At 44.5% G+C, this 16,504-nt stretch overlaps 1 protein-coding gene across 2 annotated transcripts in view; it reads right to left on the reverse strand.

Moving 5' to 3' along the window:
- Nucleotides 1–1,241: 1,241 nt before the first annotated feature.
- Nucleotides 1,242–16,504, reverse strand: part of GRIN3A (glutamate ionotropic receptor NMDA type subunit 3A) — a 171,616-nt gene continuing 156,353 nt past the window's right edge. For both annotated transcript variants that reach the window (XM_053301169.1, XM_053301170.1), the window contains 3 exons: nucleotides 10,583–10,747; nucleotides 8,200–8,273; nucleotides 1,242–1,968 (listed from right to left, as the gene is read on the reverse strand). In XM_053301169.1, coding sequence (XP_053157144.1) covers nucleotides 1,617–1,968; nucleotides 8,200–8,273; nucleotides 10,583–10,747 — 591 coding nt within the window. In that variant the 3' untranslated portion in view covers nucleotides 1,242–1,616. The remainder of the gene's footprint in view (nucleotides 1,969–8,199; nucleotides 8,274–10,582; nucleotides 10,748–16,504) is intronic.

Consider the following 16,504-nt stretch of genomic DNA (forward strand, 5'->3'; position numbering starts at 1 on the left):
TCCCAAACCCGGGTAGAACAGTTTTCACTTGTGTGAATGACCTCAAAGTATGTGACCCAGCCTAACACCATGGTGAAAGATGTATCAGCCAGAGTGGCATGAGAGCAACGATGGAGTCAGAAAATCAACATGTAATGAGGCCATAGTTCTGTGCTGTCCATGTATGGGTGGGGTGAGGTGGGGTGGGTCATGGCATGACTTGCCCAATGGTTCTATTATGCCATATATTGTTTCATCCACTGCTTGCATAGCACCTGCATGAAGAACAGACATTTACACTTGGAGAGCAAGCCACCACTGGCAACTCACACAACACATTTCACTGAAGGATACCACTGAGCTTCAAAAACGTTAAGCCATGGTGTTGGCTTTGGGCCAACCAATGGACCAGAGAGGCTTTCCACCACCAGCCTAAAACAAAGGTCCCTAGACAGTGACTGGGGTTTGTAAGCCAACAATATAAAGCAGAACCTGGAAACACCTTAAAACCTTACAACGGATAATTTATCTGACCTTAAACAAAATCAGAAATCTTTTAAATTTGCTTCTGTCGAAAACTGAAGTGCAGGGCCACAGGACCTGCTGAGGAGAACAATAGGATTATCTGTAGAGGGAAAGAATTCGAGAGGTGGTCGGGTCCTGCCCTGATGGTTGATTCTGTGGAGGGAAATTAGGAGGAGAGCTGAGTTTTGTAAGGAAACTTAATAGTGGATCTGGACAGTGATTAGGTGGTAGAATTCTGGACGGTACCACTTATGGGGAGGTCATATTTCTGGGGGTGGGGGACCCCATGTAAAAATTTCCAGCATGTAGTAACCCAGCATATCAGAGAAAAACGTTTTGTGGAGCCCACTCGGTCATGTGCTATTTTACGATGTGGGGTGCATTGTGGAGGTACAAGAGCATTTGAAAATATAATTCGGCTGTTCACAAAATTTCAAGTGTTGAGTCCAGAATTGGACCACCTAAATCTACCACTTCATCCTGTGTAATGTGGGGGTTCAGCTCTGATGAGCCCCCTTGCAATCATGGAACCATTGATAGATTGTTGACATTGATCCTTGTGTCTGACTGTTTTAGGGGAATATTGGTACCAGTCTTCAGACTGGGATAAACTGAAATCATAAAGAATAGCACCTGCAGGGTTTTGAGTTCTGCTGTGTGTGAGCGTACCCCTCCCCCAGCAGGCCGTAGCGATTTTATATAGCAAAATCCAAACAAAACATCACCAGGACACACAATTCTGAATCATCATTGTAAGTCTCTTTTTCTCTTTCTCTTTCTCTTTAATTAATGCACAGAAAGGGCTAAAAAGTGGAAATTCCTCTTGTGTGGTGTGAGAAGAAAAACAGGGGCCGTGTGTGGCCTGGAGGCTGAGTTCCCTATAGCCTGAGGTGATCCTTCTGATAGGCTATGACTTCCCATCAAGATGGAGCTGCTCCTTCTTAGAAATACGCTGGTAACCAGGAGCCGAGGCTGTGTGCTGCTGCCTCTTGACTAGGAGCCATCGGTGGGGAACGTATTGCTTGCTGATTTCAGTGCCGCTTTCTGGCATTACAAAAAGGGCATTTCTGAACTGTTACGGGGAAGGGGCGGGGGAGCTGGAGCAGAGCCACTTAGGGCTCAGCAGTCCTGTTTGTCCTCTGAAACTCCTCCAGCTCCAGTTTCCTGCTCATGGCTAACTGCAGTTCCTGCTTGATCACCTGGATCTGTTTCTCCAGCTCGGAGAGCTCTTGGATCACTGAGGTCCTAGTGACGTTAAGGGAGTCTGCTTTCCCGTTGGTGGTCAGAGAGGCAGGAGCCTCTCTTTTGAGGGGAGGGAGAGGTATGTCTTGCTGCTGCTGCTGCTGCTGCTGCTTGAGCACCACTTCATTCTGCTTTTCCTCGCTGCAGATGTATTTCCTCCGGTGGCAGTTGCCTGGGCTGGCTGTGTTCCACACGGAATGCTGGCTGTTCCCTGCATTGGACCTGTGCAAACATACAGCACAATGATACATGAGCTGAGTACCGTTGTGAACATGCTAGTTGCACCACTGCACACATGCTGTTAGTGACTTCTAATAGGCCTACACTCATGTAATGGCATTTGCGCAACCTGTCCTCTGCTCCCCATTTTAGCCTCCTGTTTGTGTGAGCGTGTTTAAAAGGAAGGAAGAATCATGGAGTTGCCTGTTACATGCCACTTGGCCCTTACATTTCTAAACATTTATTATTTTGTGGGACAAGGCTTAAAACATTGCTCAAAATTTCTAGGGCTGTGTTTACCACATAGAATTGAACTCTTTATCATGAAAAGAAACATCCACACCTTTTGTATACAGTAAGATGTAAAAACTCTGCATGTTTTATCAGCTACAATAATATATCATTGCTGGCCATGTTGTCATGGCAAAACAACCACTAGCACCTTCTTAATGTCTTCCTTTTTTTTTTAAAGACAGAAGAGGTACAGGCATCAACATGTCTCTTTTTGTAATCTCCAGGCTTGACTACTACACTGTACTCTATGCAGGGCTGCCCTTGAACAATGGGAAGCTCTAGACCAAAATGGAGCACCCCATGTTTTGATGGGTAGGGGCCATGTAATCCTCAATTTTGCAGAATCTCCATTGGCTCTCGGCTTTCAAGCTACGTTTGGCACTCCTCAGTAGGGATGTGCAGGAGCCGATTCGGCACCTCCTCTGAGAAGCGCCGAACGGGCTTGGGTGCCAGGGTTCAAGCTGGTTCAGCAGGGCGGGGAACAGTTTCCTTAAAAAGCAGGCAAGCAGTTCCTGACCTGCTTGTCCACTGCCCTGCTGCTTTTCTGGCGGCGGTGCCACTCTCCAAAAGGCGCCATGTGGCTGGGGCACTGTCCGCTGCAGCCTCCGTGCATGCTGGCCATGAGCGGCTTACCTGCTTTTTAAGGGAACTGTTCCCTGCCCCACCGGTGGCTCTCCGAGCCATTTGTGCACATCCCTACTCCTCAGACCTTTCTTGGCAGTCTGATTCCTTAGAGTCCCAGAGCATTGGCTGAAGTCACTTGAGGTAGCAACCTCACTGAGGCTAAGCAAGTCTGAGTCTGGCCAGTGCCTGGATATATGGCCAACTAGGGCCTCTGTGTATATAGCCTTGAGTTTCTGGAAGGAAAGGCAAGATGTAAGTGTGACAAACGAATAATACTGGTAGTCTTTCAACACAGTGATTCTCTTTATTTAGCAAGGGAGAAGAAATGGCCCTATCCACCCCCAGCACAGTACCTCCAGTGACTGTTGCTGGTGTCTATCTGATGTTTCTTTTTAGATTGTGAGCCCTTTGGGGACAGAGAGCCATCTTAATTAATTAATTAATTAATTCTCTATGCAAACTGCTTTGGAAACATTTGTTGAAAAGCGGTTTATAAATATTTGTTGTTGTAGTTGTGTGACCTTCCTGAGGGTCTAAGAACTGCAACAGGTGATGGTATATTAGTGACATTGTACTTCCTGCGCGCCAACAATTCTGAGGTTCAGAGTTCTTTGCTCCTGCTGTATGCTTGGGTTTTTGACCCCAGGGCCAAAAAACACGCAGTTAGCCAACCTGTGCTGATGGAAATAGATGGAAATAGTCGGAGGGCTGTGGGCCACCTCCAGCCTCAAAGGCAGGATGCCTCTGAGTACCAGTCGCAGGGGAGTTACAGCAGGAGAGAGGGCATGCCCTCAACTCCTGCCTGTAGGCTTCCAGTGGCATCTGGTAGGCCACTGTGCGAAACAGGATGTTGGACTAGATGGGCCTTGGGCCTGATCCAGCAGGATCTTATGTTCTTATGAATTTTGATAAACCTGAAATTGTCAGAAAGTGTAGGTCTACATGTACTTTATTAAAAAAAGAGCCTTCTGGGAAATAGATGACTGAAGAACGTTTCAGAGTATTGTTCCCCAGGGAAATAATAATACAGTTGAAGTTATTTTAATCATTTCTCAGTTTCTTCCCAGTTTCAGTACAGCAACAATCTAAAGGAATAAATGAGTGTTACCATGGTCTGGACTGGAGAGGGGGAGGGGAGCTGACTATACTGTTTGACTGCATTAGTTCCTTATTGTTGTGTGCCTGGACTCTTACTCTGCAACATGGTCCGGTTGACATGATCAGTGGATCCACAATGGAAATGCAACTGTTTTGAACAGGCTTGGTGCTGGAAGGGTTCCCATTAGACACAGCAAACATTAAAGAGATGTTTTCACAGTGGCATGTGCTGCCCTTGCTCCAATGGGGTTCTTGGCCCCAGCTTTTCAAGTAGCATATTTCTTTCTACCAAAAGGATCTGGGAAGTCACATTTGCCTCAGGATTAAGTTTTGTCAGATTTGCAAAAAACTTGCCCTACGTTCAAGCTGGGTTTGTGATGAGGACATGAAAAAGGCAGAATCAAGGTCCCCGATAAAATACAGCAAGCACCATTTTTATGACTCATGCAGTGAATAATATCAGCAACCTCAAAACAGAGCTGCCAAAGCTGATGCGATGTTGTGGTGCCAGCCAGCCTACTCACTTAAGCTGCTTGAAGAGCAACTCCATAATGTTGTAAATTAGTTACAGTCTTTTGAAAATGTCAGAGAAATTGCACTGAATAAAATAAGGCTGAAGCTACTGCACTGTTTCAGACAAAACAAGGCTGAAGAGACCAAAGAAAAATATGTTTAATTATTGGTGCAGAGCAGAGAGCATGAGGCTGACATTGCAAGCCATCCCCAGGATTCAGTTTGGCCACAAGGGATGGGATCTAGATACACCAAAGAGCTTGCTCGAAATGTGCAAACCTGCACTGGATACTGACTGGGCTTATTACAAGATCTGCCATCCATAGGTGATGCTGTTCCCTACGGGTGAGTAGGAAATGTGATTAGCCTGAAGTCACAGTAGGGCCCTGTAGGGCCATGCCTGAACCAGCCAGAAAACTTTAACCTTACCAAGCACATCTGTTGAGGGGAAAGGGAGGTGGAACTTACTGAAGTTATTCACACGAGCAGCTCTACCCGAACTTGCACAGCCCTACCCAGGTCACCTTAAGTGGCGCAGCAGGAAAATGCTTGACTATCAAGCAGAAGGTTGGCAGTTCGAATCCCCGCTGGTACTATATTGGGCAGCAGCGATATTTAGAGGAAGATGCTGAAAGGCATCCTCTCATACTGTGCAGAAGGAGCCAATGGTAAACCCCTCCTGTATTCTACCAAAGATAACCACAGGGGTCTGTGGTCTCCAGGAGTTGAAATTGACTGTATGGTACACTTTACTTTTACCTGGGTAGGGCTGCTCCACATGAGCAGCCCTGCCTGTTATTTCTCACCCCAGCAAGTTGTAAACCCCTCAGCTGCAAATCTAGACCCACTATCTTCCCTAATGTAGGCATAAGACATTACATTAATGTTGTAACCTGGTTTTCAGGGTTTTTAAATTGTTCTGATTGTTTAATTGTTTTATGATGTTTTAATTGTCAATTGTTGTTTTACGCTGTTTTATAATTTCTGATTTAATTGTTAACTGATTTTAATGGTTTTGTTTTAATTGTAAACTGCCCTGAGCCATTTTGGAAGGGCGGTATAAAAATTGAATGAATGAATGAATGAATGAATGAATGAATGACAGCGAAAGCCACTTGCAGCATTGCCAGAAGAGAGATCTCCTGTTTCTAATCAGTCTGATTTGCATCCACATCCAAGCAAAGCACTATCATCAACATCCATCCTTAAGGTGGATATGGATGCTTGATTCTTCTAATGGGGATAGGAATGAGCCCTGTATACTTTGGGGCTAGAACCCCTATGAGTGATTTTTGCATGCAGGAGACTAGTCAGAGTTGTCAAGGCTATCTTATTAAGTCATGTCATCAGCTTTCCAACTTTTAGCACCTTCCAGCTAGAGTGGCCTCTGTAATCCATAATAACAATAACAAAATAGAATAATAATATAATATAATGAAGCTATTCCCACGGTCGGCAGAAAGCGGGCAAAGGGAGCCTAACCTGCTTTCTGCCGATCATGGGAACCACTGGGCTCGCGGGCGATCCTGGTGGTTCCCAGGTGGCTAGCCCGCCTAATTCACCCTCCCCTTAAATGAGGTTAATGGAGCGAGTGCTCTGTTAACCTCACTTTATTGCTTGCAGCCTCCTGGGCTCAGAGGCATCCTGGGACAGCACCCACCAGCTCTGTGATGGAGCTGGAAGTCGTGTAGGTGGCCAGTCTGGCCACCAGGGCTCCAGGCATGATCATCTGCAGGGAGAGCTCATCGAGGTGCTTCACAGTAATCGTCTGAAGTGCCTCAATATATAATATATGGGTTGTAATGTTTAGTTAAATATTTTCATCAACTAAAAAGGTACCCTCAGCAAACTGGGCAGCAGATTTATAACACTGTAACATTATTCTTATTACACTGCAGTATTTCTAAAAACTGGGGATGGCATTTTCCTCCTGTGCAAAGGAGACAAAAGAATGCCTCTTCTAAGACAATGCCCGATACATCATGTGTGTGCATCATCTAAAAACAAGAGAAGCACACTTTCTTCTTTAGAACTATTTTTTCATGCAAACCTAATCAATAGTTGACTAAAGCTAATACAATTGATCAAGTAAGATTTCTTTAATAGGTCGACAGCCCTAATAAGCACATATTTTGCATTTCATACCGTGGTTGAATATCTTTTGAAAAATTACCTACTTAAAATACTAAGTGATTCACAACATGTTTACTCAGAAACAAGCTACAGTGGTCCCTCGACTTACAAAGTTAATCCGTTCCGAATGCACATTCGTAGGTCGAAAAGTTCGTAAGTCGAAAAGCGGTTTCCCATAGGAATGCATTGGAAACAGATTAATTTGTTCCGGAGCCTAGGAAAAAGACCCAGACACCCAGTTTTATGTGCAAAACTCTTTATCAAGTGCACTTTAAAGGCATGCAAAATGCAAACTCCGCAAACTCTGCAAACTCCTGCGGAGCATTGCTTGCCATGGGGCAACGACCACATTATCAAAATTCGTAAGTCGAGGAAACTGCATCTAAAACCGCCAACGGTTTTCCGTTCGGATGTCAAAAAATTCGTAAGCGTGCGGCCACTTTTTCCTTTCGTAAGTCGAAAAATTCGGTTGTCGAGTAGTTCGTAAGTCGAGGGACCACTGTACACTCATTTAAATGGAACTTATTCTCAAATAGGTTTGCATAGGATTGTAACATTAAATCAGTTAACAGGCTGCTCAGTTCCAGAGGCTCTGGGTAGATATGGAACTATTAAAAAGACCTAAAACAGCTTAATAGAAATGCACTATTTCTATCTCCAGATAGATCTGAGAGAGGCTCCTGCCTGTAAACTTGGAGAAACCGCTGCCAGTGTGGGTAGACAATACTGAGCTGGATGGACCAATGGTCTGACTCAGTATAAGGCAGCTTCCTATATTCCTAAGATCTTGTAGTGCTTCTTAATGCATTGGGGTTCTGGCAGGTCTCAAGGGAGACAATGTTCCAAAGATAAGTGGCAATGACTAGGAATACTACAGTGCGTTGAAGTAACTACAAGGAGATTGCCTCAGTTGATCTCAGAAATCAGATTAAGACATACAGTAGCTTCTTAAACAAAGCCAACAATTTCTCAGCTGAGGCCCCAATCTGGCTTCTTTACTTGCACCCAGCATGCCTGCTGTATGGCTAACCCAGGGATTCTCAAACTTGGGTCCTCAGGTGTTATTGGACTTCAACTCCCATAATCCCCAACCAAAGGCCACTGAGGCTAGGGATTATGGGAGTTGAAGTCCAATAACACTTGAGGACCCAAGTTTGAGAATCCCTGGGCTAACCTATGATTCTGAGAACTACTTGCTTAGGACATAAGGGAGCTAGTGGATCTTTTAGATATATTGAGCCAAAAAATATTTAAATAAACATCATGATTACCTGCCTGTCCGTCATGTTGTTTTAGAGTCAGACAGGTGGGTAATGTATACATTTGACATGAAAGGTATTGCTATTCCAGAGGTCATGTAGCCAAAATGATTCCTTTATGATTTATGACTCACTTGGCACAATAATAAATACCATTTGCTGTTTCTCTTCCGTGCTTAACTACACTGTACAGTGCTATTTTAACAAACATTTCTCTTTCCGTTTCTCAAAAAAAAAAAGTGTTATGTGTCTGGGGAACTAATATCTACAGATTCATCTGCAAACAAGGAGTTTTAAAAATCATTTTTCTTACCTCTTTTCAACTTGTTTTGCTTTAGGCTGGTGTTTGTCTTCAATAAATGAACTATTTAGAGCTCGGTGCAATCTCTAGAGAAAAAGGGGAATGTAAATTAATCGCAAGAAAATCACTTTTGTGTGTTTGGGTGGACATAAAATTTGGCTTTGCACATAGTTCATGCCAATGTTTATTTATTTGTCATAAAGCTGCCTTTATGTTAAAGATGCCATTGGGTTTAGTATTCTTGGGACTAGTTATCGTTCATCTCATGAGCTGTATTGTATGGGGAGAGACCACAGAGCAGTGCCTTGCATACAGAGGGCCCCAGATGAACCTTTTGGCAACTCTAGTTAAAAAGGAATCTTAGGTAGCAGGGCTGGGAAAGATCTCTGCATGAGACTCTGTCTAGAGAGCTGCTGAGAGTGGGAGCCTAGGGTAGAGGGACAAGAGCCTTGGAGATCTTCTAGTCTAACCCAAGTATTGAGTGAATGATGGTGGACCTTAAGACCTCTTCAGGTACCTTCAAACTCTAAAACTGTATGATACAGCATAAGTGAAATTCCCCACTCACAAATTCCACATCAATATCACTTGCTGGCAGAGACGGGGAAACTCTTTGTGTAACGGCTCTGAATGAAAGTGGTACATTTCCATTAATATCTATTTCCATGAACAAAGGCACAATTATGCCACCAGAATAGGTACCTTTGACACACGCTGACTGAAAAATGCACATTAGCTACTGCTATACATTGCAAGAAAAGAAAAACTGTTCCAGTTACTAAGAATCAAACGGACTTGGATACCATACATACAGTTTATAATTGAAGAGCCTGGTGGAAGAGAGGGTAGTTGGAGTTTCACCCAAATAGCCTTCCACAAACTTGTAAGAAGTAGAATTCTTCTTTTAAAATGCCATTTGACATCTATATTTAGTCACTTGAACATATATTTATCACATTTGTAACTTCTAGACTTAAGTAAATGTGCCCTAGGTTAGATAAGAAGCAGATTTCCTATTTTTCTTTTCAGTTTGTATACATGGAATAATTGCAAGGACTTATTTTCTGATGGCTCTTGAAAGCCTAAAAAGCAATGGTTTATAGAAAAAGGATTTATATTTGTACGTGTGCATTGCTGTCAACAATCCCCAGAGTCACCTAGTCTTCTCAAGAGGGTTCCTTTATCTGCCAGCTGCATTGGAACCAAGCTTACTTTTCACCTAACTCAAACATTTATTTCCCCCAGCAAAGCTCCAATATATTTGAATCATATCTCATCTTCCTCACTGAAGAGCAGTATGTGCTCCTCTTCCTGTTAATGCTGCTCCTTAAAATTTGTGATAGTGCCTGTTTGAAGCTTAGGTTGAAGCATTATTAATAATTAGCAAAATGACTGCGTGCATGTGTGAGTGGAGGGAGAGGCACTGTATACTACAGTATGCAATGGCCACATTCACATGTAACGCAGAACCACAGTTGAACAGGCCTGAGGTTCTGCGAACATGACGTTCGAATGTGGGGAACCGCAGTTGGGCGTGGCCACAAAATCGAGGGTTCAGAATCTGAACCCTAGGATTGTAGTGAGGTTTGTCACCACCGCCCGAGGTTCCAGACAGCCTGTAGCATGAATTCAGAACCGCAGGCTGCTGGCCCTGGAACTGCAGTTGAGGGAAGAAGGTTCTCCCTCAACTCTGGGGTGATTGGCTGTGCCTTCTGTAAAGAAAGAAGCCCACACAGCCAGCTTCCCCACCTCTCTGCAGCCTCAGTGACTGCAGAGAGGCTGCTCTCCTCAATGTCCAAAATCGAATGGGAGAGCAGGGAGAGGGGATGCGTAGAACCGCGGGTCCACTGGACCTGAGGTTCCACATTAGATGTGGATGCAGCCAGTGTATCCTGATAAAGGCCACGTCACCCAATGTCAGGTCTGCCAGGCAGATTTTGTCCCCACCACAAAGCTGGCTCCTGGTGCGGCACTTTACTTTCCACTATAGAGTGAGTGGCAGCCATGTATGTATATAAGAACAAGTACAAGGATGCACTCAGTGACAACAGTGAGGTAGGAATTAAACCCACTCCTTGTCCTCGGTGACTTCGGTATCTGGGGCAGGGAGCAGCGAGCAGCTTCTTCCCACCAACTGTGTTTCAGATTGCAGCCAATTTCCTCTGCCCTATAAAACTTTGTGGGAGTTATTTAGAATTCAGGATGACCTCCATCTGTATAGCTCCACCTCTTTCATTTGTAGAGCCATGTGCTGGCTTCAGTTTCTTACGGCAGCTTGGGAACTACCTTCTGAAGTCCCTCTGTCCACACCATCTGTTTTCAGTAGGGTTTTGGATTTAGTTTGTTCAAACCAACGCTGTTCCTTTGAGAGACTTAACAGTACCAGAATATGTACCTGACTTGTATGGAGCCAATATCTCAGTTTGGATTTCTTTTTGAGTCGGGGGATCACAAGCCTGTAAACAATGTGTTCTCCGATCGTAGTGAGGATAGACAAGCCAAATCCAATGCACAACATCACAAACAGTCCAGAAAAGTGCTTGATGCCCATCTGCAAGGTCTGTGAGGAAAAGAAAGGTCATCTGTGTAAGAGTGATATTCACAAAGCTGCTGTAACTATGTTGTTGAATGGACGTTTATGTACATGGCTGACTTCTTAAAATGCTGCTTTAGTCTACTAGCCTGGTAGTTTTATCAGATGCAGCATCCACCTTCAACTCTAACTTGCTATGAAAATAAAATGAAAGGAGGGTGAGAGGATTGCCATATATTTCCATTTTCTCTTCTTTGTCCTTTTTCTCCTCAGGGGATTCTCTGACACTTAGCAGCATCTGATACAGCATGAAGGGATCATGCAGCAGAAGCACAAGCAGAGAAAACCCCTGTGTGGACACACAGAAGAGGTTTTAGGTCTGTGCACAGGGTTCTCTGGATTCCAGCTTGATCAGGATCCAGCAAAGCCTCCAGTAGGCTGAACTCAGGATTATTATGATTATTACTAAGACTATTTTACGTGTTACTGTCACATTTGTTGTACAGTCATCCTTTGCCAACCGCGGGTTTCCCAATCATGGTTTTAAGTAGCCACAACTGGGAAATTGTGGCAGGTCTCACCAATCGCAACCCAAGTAGCCACAGCTTGGCAAGATTTCTTGGTAATTCCCCCACCCTGGGGGGAGGTTGTAATTTTGGGTGGGTTGGGTGATTTTTAGGGCTCAAGGGGTGATTTTCAGGGGTTCAAGAGTGATTGGGAGGGTCAGGGGTGATGTTTAGGGTTCCCCTTCATTCCTCGTACTAACTCATGATGATTTGGAGGGATTCCCTCTCTATTTTAAACTGTATTTTGCAGTCTTTTCTTGACCACGATTCCCCTAACCTATTTGCCATCGATTTCAATGGCTTGCCAGTCACAAATTTGCCAGCTGCATAGTTTTTCCAGAATAGAACCCTCGCGGTTAGCGAGGGATGATGGTACATAGACCATGTTACAAACACATTTGTAATTATGCATTAACTTGGAAGCCATGGCTTTTGCCTACTTTCTTAAACACATTTGTGCAGTAGGGACTTCTAGCATCACCAACCTAGCCATGAGAAAAGTTATTGTATGTTGCTCAGTACCTATTCAGCTTGGCTGAGCATCTGTTCAATTTGTAACTCTCTCCAGAGATAGCCAGAAACAACAAAGAAAATGTATCATGTGAAAACAGGTGTCCACTTTCCCCACTCCTTGTTGAACATGTACATGAAACTTCCGATAATAATATAAGCTAGGTTCTTGCCCCAAGAAGCTTACAATCTAAATTTCATCTGGAAAGAATACCAAAAAGAAAAAGAAAGAAAAAAGAGGCGGGGGGGGGGGAGAAGGTAGAGTAACAATATATAATATGAGCAAATGCAGTTACTCATATCTAAGCTTTGTTTCAGATGGAGATAAGGACCAACATTTGAGAAAACTAGGGGTTTGCCCTAGTGTAGAGCAGGATCTTGCCTTTTTCAGCACTGCTGAAAAACATCTCCCCTTTCCAACCATTTTTTAGCACATCTTGGTGAAATGTGCACACATTAATTTATATCAACCCCTGTTAACTTGGCAAAGAGGCACTTTTAACATGGTGATTCTCTTTATTTAGCAGGGGGGAAATAACTGGCCCTATACACCCCTAGCACAGTACCTCCACGGACTGTTGCTGGTGTCTATCTTATGTTTCTTTTTAGATTGTGAGCCTTTTGGGGACAGGGATCCATTTTATTTATCTTATTTATTTATTATTTCTCTGTGTAAACCACCCTGCGCCAATTTTGGAAAGGCGGTATAGAAATCGAATTAAAAAAAATAATAATAAATAAATAAAATATATTGTCCTTACTTGATCTCTCTTCACTTGCTTTCACCTTCCCCGAGTAATATAATCACAGAACCAAATCTGATTAACTAAATAGCATTAGCCCTCTTCAGATGTCATGAATGCCAGTGGTACTTTTACAACTCAGAAAGCAGGGAGAAAGTCCCACCCCACTGCTGTCACTCACCACCTCGACCTGGCCACTCATGATTATGACTTTGTTTGTCTGAATGGAGAAGTGTCATACCCATGATGGCTGGTGTCTCTGTGCGTGGCAACCTGGATCGCCCGAGGTTCCTGCTCACAGAAGTGCCAGTCATCACAGTTACGGTGCTTCCCCCCTTAAGACAAAGAGAGTGTATTTGTGAGCTGCTGGCTCAAGGTGGTGAGTGACAGCAGCAGGGTAGGACTTCCCTGCTTCCTGAATCGTAAGTGTGAACACCACTGGTGCTCATAATGTCTGAAGAGAGCTATTGTGACATCATCCTGTTCATTGTCTGATTGGCTGGGATCACCCATGTGAGTAATCCTGGAAGAAGAAGAAAGCAACAGTCAAAGCAAACAAGGACACCAACAAGTCCTGGGGAAAGTTAATATTCACACAATTTATTTGGGGGTGGGGTGGGGTGGGGGTTCTAGACAGCCAAATAGTTATTTTCAACCTGCAAATCAAACCTGGAGAAGTACCAGGGAAGTTGCTATAATAGCTGTGCATCATCCAAGGACTTCCCTCACACAATAGAAATCCCCCCTACCACCGAACACTGCTATCTTATAATCATAGCTAAAGTGATGATTGTCACTTGAGGTTGTGCATTCAATCAGCCCTACTCATGTTAGGGCAGCCCTATGTGGGTAGGGCTGCTTGTGTGCAGCTCCAGGATCAAGGTCAATCCCTGTGCTGCCCCCTCAAGTATCCCAAGTTTTTGACCCGGGCTTTTACCTGGGTTAAAGGGTGCAAGCGTGCCTTTTACCCCAGATCCGGGGTTGTGTATATGCTCAGGCTGTACACAACCTGTGCATATATAGATCTGGATACCTAGAATGCTAGACTCCTGGAGGGAATCCGCAAATGTACTGCGTGTGTGTGTCACATGGTGCATTGTTGGATTTCTAGATGCCAGGAAAAGCAATCCCAGCCAACAGTCATCTGCACTACACAGAGCAGTGCGGATTGTGTAGGAGTGCGATGATGCACCAAAGAGGACATCAACTATCATCTGGGGGGAAGGTGGGTCCATCCATGCCCTCGCCCGCTATTTTGGTCATGAGAACAACCTTAATAGGTTTTTGACTTTACTGTTTTCATTTCTGCATCCTGCAGGTCAGAGTTTCAAGTAAGGTGAATTTGCACAATGTAGGTGTTTGTTCTAGTGGTGTGCAAACTGGTTCAATGTCGAACTGGTTCGGTTTGACCGTTTGGGGTTGAACCAAACCACCCCCTGTTTGGTCCGATTTTGGACCGAACCCCACTGGGGGTTCATGATTTCTTTTTTCATATATATATATATACACCATTTACTTCCTCTGGGGCACTTCCTCTAGGTGGAGGGGGCGGTCTGCGATGGGTTTCCCGCTGGCCTCCTTGTGGCTCTTTGTCCCATTCAGGCCTTCCCGCTCTGGTGCGGTGGCCATTTTAGAGGCCGCCACACCTGCGCAGTGAGTCTCTGTGTGGCCTCCCTGGCCAGGCTGGTTAGGGTGGTAAGGAGGCTAGTGGGGGAGGGGGAACCCCCACAGACTCCCACCACCACCTAGAGGAAGTCCCCCTGAGGGAGTAAGTGATTAAAAAAATGGGGGGGGGGAGATCTGTGGAAACCCCCCCGACCGAACCAAACTGGGAGGAGTTCGAGGATGTGCCAGACTGAACTGGCCCAGTCTGGTTCGGGTCTGGTTTGAACTCAAACCAAACTGGGCCAGCTGGTTCTGTGCACACCCCTAGTTTGTTCCACGGTAAAAGTTAGCCAAAATGAGGATCTGCACATGAGCAGTATGAAGAGCCTAACCAGGCCCAGCTTAGCCCGTTCTCCCTACAAACAAGCAGGGAGCCGTCCCTGGGCGGCTGCCCACATGATTACTGGCTCTGTCACAGAGCCGGTAGGGGCGGTGGGGCTCAATGTTCGCCCACCCCCCAGAAGCCCCAGGATGCCCCATGCAAGTGCATGGGGCATCCTGGGGAGACCTCCGAAGCAGGGAGGTTTGTTTTAGCTTCCCGGCGGGGGTCTCCTCATAAGTCACCATGCCGCAGCATCTCACAATCGGGTAGTGGAGGTGCATGCCCCACTAACCTCATTTAAGGGGAGGGGTATTTTTGGAGGCTTGCTGCTGGGAGCTGTGCAGCCCACAACCGGGAGAAACCAGGCTAGGCTCCCTTAGCCCGATTATTCCTGGTCATGGGAACAGCCTCAATGATGCATTTGCCTAGCCCAGATGAAACCAGAGGAAGCCCTTTCGTGATGCAGGCTGAGATAGCCCTCTTCCTGGATTTGGGATGCCATTGATGGTGGCAGAGGAGGAGACAGACAGATCTCACCCACAGGGCACAACCCATCAGAACCGTCTCTTGTGCAAGCCCCAGTGAAAAGAAAGTTCAATGCAGCTAACATTGAAGCACTTTCTTGTAGATTGTGCTCTTGTGTTAATTAGTGGGAGAGAGGTGCGATTTGAAATGAGTAAGTAAATTCTCAACACAGGCATTTCAGTATATTGGAAGTTATTAGATGTTTAAATTGCATTGAGTCAAGTGTCTTTCTCTGTTAATACAGGAGAATAAGCCTAACAGAAGACAAACATGTTGTAACAACCCCCTCATTAAAGCCTACACTTCAGAGATAAATTTCAGGTACACATAAATGAGATGAGGGAGAGAAGAAAATAATTACAGCAACATGGCTTGGAGAATATACGATGATTAACCACAATAGCAGACTTACACACTGACAATTTTCTCAGCTGTTTATATAATACATGCATCTATTCTCAGCAATCCTGAATGAAAACAAAACAAATAAATGTCTGAAGGTTGTGAAAACAGATTTTCCCTATAGCAAGGTAAAGATTGCTCACTTAAGGGCCAATCTACATGTGTCAGTAAATGATGTGTACAGAGTGCATCTGTAAGGGCCCCCCCCCTTCTTCCTCCGGAGCCCTGGGAAAGGCTCAGAGTTTCTTGGGAACTGTAGTCTTTTCTAGGGCTGTGTCCATTGCTTCCAGGACTGCAGCCACATATCAAAAATGCACAATGCTCTTGAGAAACAGGCATGTCAGGGAAAGGGTCTGCTTCCCTGTTGAGCTAGTTTACTACATGCAAGAAAAGCTTTTCTTTTATTTGTTATATGCAGGGCCATCGAATCATAGGGAACTCTACCTGAAATGGCACAGTCCAGGAATACTGTTAACACATGGCTTGCCTACATGTGCAGAATGGCTCTGAGTCTCGAAGATTTGCCTCCTTTGGTAGTATAGATACATTTCTCTGAACTGAAATCACAGAATTGATCTAGCCCCAAGGTATGCCATTTTCCATTTTTTTCCTTTTATGAGCAGCATTCGTAATCTAATCTCTTTTGCTGACTGAAGAAAGCTTTATAATGAATGCACCACTGGATAAAGATTTCTGATTCAAGATCATTCCCCCTCGTATTAAGAAATGATGAATTAAGTATGGCAGCTATGCTTGATTAATTAAGTAATGAGCTTAATGATTCCATTTACTTAATAGAGAAGAAAAGGATTTTTAAAATTTGAACAAGCTAATGCCAAGTCAAAGCCTGAGTGGACAATATTTTAGGAGGCTTGATACCTCTGTTTTGTTTTTTCTTGCAAAGATTCCACTGTAAAAAGTATTTCTTGTGATGTGGAAAACTTTGCAAAATGTTTACACTTGGTATTATCTCTTTTCCTCCTATCCCATTTCATCCAGAGCAAACGAAAGAGCATTTTCACTTTGTTTTGAAAAACATAAAAGTGAAAAC

This window comes from Hemicordylus capensis, chromosome 2 (assembly GCF_027244095.1).
Source record: "Hemicordylus capensis ecotype Gifberg chromosome 2, rHemCap1.1.pri, whole genome shotgun sequence".
NCBI lineage: Eukaryota > Metazoa > Chordata > Lepidosauria > Squamata > Cordylidae > Hemicordylus > Hemicordylus capensis.